The sequence below is a fragment of the Bombus impatiens genome, unplaced genomic scaffold (genome assembly GCF_000188095.3).
Source record: "Bombus impatiens unplaced genomic scaffold, BIMP_2.2 scf_2880, whole genome shotgun sequence".
In the NCBI taxonomy this organism is placed as follows: domain Eukaryota; kingdom Metazoa; phylum Arthropoda; class Insecta; order Hymenoptera; family Apidae; genus Bombus; species Bombus impatiens.
The window spans coordinates 2,899-9,680 of record NT_179299.1 but is presented as its reverse complement, the minus strand read 5'-3'; the positions used below and the strand labels follow the sequence as shown (position 1 = coordinate 9,680).

The window sequence follows — 6,782 nt, the reverse complement described above, 5'->3', positions numbered from 1 at the left end:
CGGGGGTTGGAGCCGCCCCCGGCCGCCAATCAGATCTCGCGGCTACCACGAGAGAAACGAACGGCTACCCTACCCCGTTTCATCCACCGACTGTGCACGTTCTCCCACCACCATAACTTCAGACCCGGTTGCACCCCTATACGTTCCCCCTCCCACCATGTCTACTGCGATCTCTTCCCTTTGCCTCGCCGCCGGGGAGGCTGAGATTCTCGCTTGGGAGAAAATCTTGACCGGGCGTGCCCTGCATCCCTGATACCACCCCCCTCACCCAGTGGAACACCTCCACAATTTCTCCAGGAGTATCTCCCGACCTTCCGTTCCCTCGCTAGTACTACTTGTAGGCGATGGTACGCGCGCTATCGCCAAGGTGCTCTCGACTAAAGGGTCAGCCTCTGCTTTCCGAATTAACGCTCTTGACCGCCAGAATGCCCAGGCAAACGTGAATAGCGTAGCCTGTCGTTGGAGAGATTTCGATCGACTTGCACTACTTGTATAAAGTTTTGGTGGGGTTAGGTTTATCTAGAGATTCAGGGATTTTACAGTGGCTTGTTTATGACTATAGTGGAGTACTTTTCTGGTTGTTCGGACTGCAGAAATAAGATATAGGGTGAAAGATGTCTTCTTTCGGCGGTTTTATTGGGACATTATTAGGTTTAAAGAAGGCGTCGAAGGAAAAACGAAGAAATTATAACAGAATAGAGAAAAATTGTAGTTGATGATCATAGCATACATACACACAAAAGCTTTTATGGTAAATATTTCAATACTTTCATGAATCGCGTCAAAGGTTCACTCCATGAAATTATTTCCAGAAATTGGATTTTCTGGTAGATAATTAGAATATTAGAAATTATCAAGATTAATAAATTTGCGAGGTAACAAATTTAATAGTAAAAGAGGTAAAGTTCTATAAAAAAATTATGTAAGTTACGCGTAAAGTGATTATTCCATACGATATAAAACTAGAAATTCAAATTTTAAAATCAAAATTGCGTAACAGAAGTATATAACTTACAACTTGTCACTTATCAATTTACTCTAATTATAAATTAGTAAGTTATCAGTGAAACTATCGACGGTTGGTTAACAAAGAAAACTCTCTGCTAATTAACGTGGAAATATACTAATTTACCATTTATATAAACTATTTTTCATTAACATTTTCATATTTCTGTCACAGGCGAGAAACCGCACAAGTGCCAGGTATGCGGCAAGGCGTTTTCCCAAAGCAGTAACCTGATTACGCATTCGAGGAAGCACACGGGCTTCAAACCGTTCGCCTGCGAGCTCTGTGGCCGAGCTTTCCAACGAAAAGTCGATCTGAGAAGGCATCGAGAGACCCAGCACGCCGATTTGAACACGTCTCAACGACCGTCGATCGCATCGATCCCTGGTCAAAACTCTTTACCAAACGGCAATCCACCAATGATGCAGTGAATAATTCTCAAACGATAATCAAAAGAAAGAAACTATAAACCTTTTATCCTCTGAGAGGAAGCTGGTTGAAGAATGTTAATCGAATTCTTTCCAAATGGTGCAATCGACGAAACGTCTTCGACGCGACGGATCTCATTTTTCTTCGTCGTCGAAGTTACAAAAGAACTTTATACACTAGAAGGGTGTGCATTAACTGTACATTTAACGAACTCGTGTATTTATTACTTAATAATTCGAAGAACGACACGTTCGTTTTATTTTATTTTTTTTTTTCTTTTTTTTTTGAGTGCAATTGAGTGTGAGGCTTCAACGAGAGCTGCGTTAGGACTCGCCGACTGGAATGCAACCGTACATTCCGATACGTTATTCCAGGTTGGGAACGAAGTGTGCAAAGTGATATACGCGCATAATTGTTACCAAAGCTGTACATTCCACATTACTCGCGGCTCGAGCAAGAAAGTACTATTATAGGAAGGGATTAGATCCTCGACGATCCTTTTTCTTAAGCGAAACACACACCTTACTCGATTCGTCTACGTTGTTTTGTGAAATCGTTTCCGCTGTTTCCACATAGGATCGTTAGGTATTTTTAGTGGATTCTATTTAAGACGAAAGGTGAAATCCATCGCGAAATTTTTTTGTTTTCAGCGTTGCTACACTCCGTGTTAAATCGTTCGTTAAGTATCGATAATCGTTCTCTCTACTTCTCTTATTACGTAGACATTTACGCAACGTTTATTCCGACGATTAAACGAGTTTGTTTCCAATAATACAATTTATCGAATTCTACGATACTTGCAAACATTTTTAAATGTAGCGTATAAGAATGATAGTACTGTATTGTAAAGAGTGTAACGAGAAATTTATTTTATTCGACTGTGTAAATTTATTAAAACTCGTTTGATCGTCGACAATGAACAACGTGTAAGAAAGTACGGGCTGCGTACTGTATTTTGCATATCTTCAGCACCTATCGTTCGAGAAAGGGCATCACCCACTCCAAAGTTGCAACAGTGACCAAAAAAAGAACTTGTAAATAGCACATAGATTGTATCTCGCCTAGCCTAAGCGTATAAATATATATATATAAATACGAGTATAAATAAACGAAAAAAGCACAAAACGAATCGAGGCTATAAATATTATAAATAGAAACGAGATTTAAGAAAGAAGCGTCGTTTGAAAACGATTTATCGTAATCGAAAGGAAAAGAAGGGGTATGAATCATCCCTCTTTCAGTCTCGCCAAGAAGAATAATTGTATTCTTTCTCTCTTCACGCTATTGAAGTTTTTATTGTTGTACCATTCCTATCATTATGTAATTATTGTAATTAGAGAATTCGCTATTAATATTATTGCCATTATTATTATTAATATTATTATTATTAACAATAAATGCTGTTACCATTTGTAATTCTTTCTCAGTGATACGTATCAATCCCTTTCTTTCTTTGCTGACTCTATTTCCCGTAGTCAATTCGTCGAATCAACTCTGACGCAAAGTTTATATCACCGTTATTCGAATAAAAAGAAGATTTATTTCAAATTGATCGAGCTTTTTTTTTATTTTGTATTCACTATCCCTAGTATTCTGAATTTAGACTACAAAAGGATCTTTTGTATCTATAATAATTTTCCAAAGTATATCTCGATTATCATACGTGGTAAATCGGCACGTGATAGATATCTTAATTTCATTTTCTATTCTCTATCATTTTTGTTTTATCGACGATCGACTTCCAATTCTTCCAAAAGTCAACTTTTTAAAGTAATTCGTGACAATTTATTATTCCCAATCATCACGCGCGATAAATTGTCAGCGTTAAACAGTTCAGTACACTCGCCGTTATCGGCGCATATGTTGCGCCATTTCAATTACTTAAAAAGTACTACTGACACAGTTGTTGCATTTTAATTCCTGTACGTTTCGATAAAAGCTCGTAGATAAAGAAAGCAGTGGACAGCACATTATTACTCAAAATAAATTCATCTCTTCTAACAAAAACAATACAAATTTATGGGTGGTTAGTGAATGCATTAACCTGTAACGAAGTAACGAGGGAGAACGATCAAACGTCGAATTAATCATTGACCAAGAGAATCTGGCTGCTTCGGATCAGACTCGTTTCAGGCCGCGCGATTCGCCGGGTGTAATTCAGGGTTAAACGGCCGTGCCAATTAAGCAGACTACCCTTAACGGCGAACCCCTTAACGGCCCAATATGTTTTCCGTCGAGTTTCGTTCGTCGAGTTTCCTCGACCCTACCTTTTTCTCTTCCCTTCTATTCTTCCAACAAACCTATCTCTCTTTCTCTGTCTCCGTACACCTCTCATTATTTCACATCCCAGAAAATGTATATACCTACGCGAGGGAAGCACCGTTCGGACGTGAGATTTTCCCAGAAACTGTCTCTTTCTCTCTCTCTCTCTCTCTCTCCCTCTCTCTCTCTCTCTCTCTCTCTCGTTTCTCGTCGTCGAGGGCCTTTTCACGAGTTTCGCGCGGCAACACGCAAGAGTAGAAAGGACATCGTCTGTCGAGAATGGAGAAGGAAAAACGAGCGAGTGGAAATACAGACGGGGTTGAATAGGGCGAAAGGAGAAAGGAGCAACGTTACAGCACTGACTGCGCGACACCATGACGCAGCCACGGGGGCAGATTGGACAGTTATTGCATTCTGGGTAAGATTAATTGATATGGGGACTCGCGGGGGTAGCTGGAACATGCCGCCCGCTTAAATCGTGTCTCAGAAATGGGGATGAGAGAACGGTGATTAACCGATTGCACCGTGAACCGAGTGGAACCGAAAGCCAACCCTCGTCTTCTCTCTCTTTCCCCCTTATTATCTGTACCACCCATTCGCTGGTTTCATCCCCTCTCTAATAGGCATTGAGTAATAGAGAGCCTCTCATTATTAAATAGCGCGAGATGCTGTCCGTGAGCGCATTCGTTCGGTTGTTCACGTAATGACGTGATTACCGGGAGCACCGTATCGTTGGCCAGATTTATGAAGCCTGTTCATTTCCTCCGGACAGGTACGCCGGGAATCTTCCTCCAATGTCCCAGCTACGGTCTCTCTCGATTCATGTGCTAACGCTGGATTTTTTATTGTGTCTGCGCGGTTAGTCGTTTCTTTTTTGTGGTTTATTCTATGAATTTGGAAAAGGTTTAAGTGTATTTAAATTTTTTAAGAGTCGAATCTTTTCATATATTCTCTTGGTTTAGAATATATAATAGGGGTATCTTGCTTTTACTGACTTTGTTACTAGGAGATAAAGTTTCGTTTAAGTGTATAACAAACACTGTTATTACAACAAATTAACAAGTTAGAAAATTAGTAATAAAGAAAGCAAAATTCTACACGCTAAAGCCATCTGATTATCCCATTTACGATGTTAATCTATAATATTGTACAAAAATGATAAAACGTTATTTAATTGCTAAACTATTGTGCAAAGTACTCTTCACTATATATTTTATATTCATAAATATATTTTAAACAAACGTAACTAAAAAGTAAAAGACAATGATCATTACCTGAACTTAATAAATTCATCTGTAATAAAGAACACGCTGTTTCCTTCAATTAAAAAATCGACTTAACAAAAGCAGTTCCAATTCTTTATTTAAACAAAAACACAATTTAGTTAGAAAAGTTTAACGCAAGAATTTTAACTCTTTCCTCGGTTTCACCTCCTTCTTGGTGCAACAGATACAGAGAACCAACGATCTGCATCGAACATCAAGAAGATTGCCCTGAAAACCAGACATTTCGAGCAAGTAGCAGGACGAGCGTAATTCTATTGCACGACGTGGATACTCTCGCTGCGCCAATTTCGAGTATTCCTGCAATTTTCCTCGGCATAACCGGGATACAGCCAGTGCATCGTCTTCTACGAAAGTTGTACCTCGGTCCTCGTCATATCCCCAACTGGAAAACGGCTGTCCAGGGCCGCATCGTTTCGCGCTGGAGATGACTGGAACGTTCGAATACGTTTAGAGGGGACAACTGGTGTATAGCAGCCGCATGCGAATACATCTTATAACTATTAAGGTATTCACGGCTCCTCGGAGGACGCCCCACTTTGAAATATAACATCTCGGGTCATCCTCTGCATACCCAGGAATCACCTACTCTTCCCTCTTTTGCTTACACTCGTACACGACCCAACCCATAGCCACAGGTTTATCACCATCTCCGCACCTGATACTTTTATTTCGCGTATCTCGGTCCTCCGGAAACGTATTCAAGCGCGTTCACCCGGATGTCGCGGCACATCCCAGCCTGGTTTTCCATATTATTTACTGCCTCGTTTCACGCGTTACCTCGCAATAACTTGAGCAGAGCATAGCAAGACTACAGCGACAGTGTCACCAAATTGGTGGAAACCGGAGAACGTCGTAACCTGTCCGGATCTTGACATCCCTGAGTGATATACCAAAGCGCGAAAACGACATCGCGAAGGATATGTCAAACAGTAAAACAATCAATAGCGGTGACCGCGCGTACCAATAATTTCCACCATCTTGAAGAAAATCTTGTGATATCGAAATGAGACTAAGTGACTGGGCAGTGCAATGAATGGTGACATTTAATGGGATTATCAGAATGCGAATTTTTATGTGAAAATTGAAGATACAAAATTGCATGGAATACATAAAACATACAAAAGTACATAAAGTATTTAGAACGCACCATAATTCTTTAATAGCTGAGGCAAATCTAATTAATTATACATACGAGTAACAAAAATATGAATTTGCGTAAAAACACACAGCCTCATTGCGATGGTATTGCGATGGACGAAAAGGATTGGCACAATCCCGTAATTCGAAATTCGAACTTCCCATAAGGAGAACATGATGAGTAAGAGCAAGTAGCGCGCGGAAATCCTTCCCACAGTACGTGTAAACGAAGAATATTGTACTGTACATTTTCCGTTCAATTTCGGCATTTTCGTCCTTCCTGGTCGGGCCTCATAGCAGGAAATTGAGATGTGTAAGAACAGGTCTCACGCGGTAACCTGCCGTAAATGGTTTTTCCCATACAACGCCCACACCAAGAATCCTGCCTGCACATTTCCCGACCTGTTTCGGCTCGTTCATCCCTCCTGAATGGGCCTTATAGCAGGAAACTATGATATGTAAGAAAGTGTTTCAGGCGGGACTCCTCAGAAAAATGGTACTTCCCAATGGACGCGCATACACAGAATATGTTCTGTACATTTTCCGGGCAGCCTCGGCTTTTTCGCTATTTCTAGATGGGCTTCATAGCAGGAAATTATGATATGTAAGAACTGGTTCACGCGGAAAACAGTCGAAAAATGGTTTTTCACATATGACGCCCA

At 40.5% G+C, this 6,782-nt stretch overlaps 1 protein-coding gene across 2 annotated transcripts in view; it reads left to right on the top strand.

The window, feature by feature from the left end:
- LOC100746758 (fez family zinc finger protein 2-like) overlaps positions 1 to 2,444 on the top strand; it is a 29,518-nt gene extending 27,074 nt beyond the window's left edge. For both annotated transcript variants that reach the window (XM_003494609.4, XM_033324467.1), the window contains exon 5: positions 1,181 to 2,444. In XM_003494609.4, the coding sequence (XP_003494657.1) occupies positions 1,181 to 1,437 (257 nt within the window). In that variant the 3' untranslated portion in view covers positions 1,438 to 2,444. The remainder of the gene's footprint in view (positions 1 to 1,180) is intronic.
- Positions 2,445 to 6,782: the final 4,338 nt, after the last annotated feature.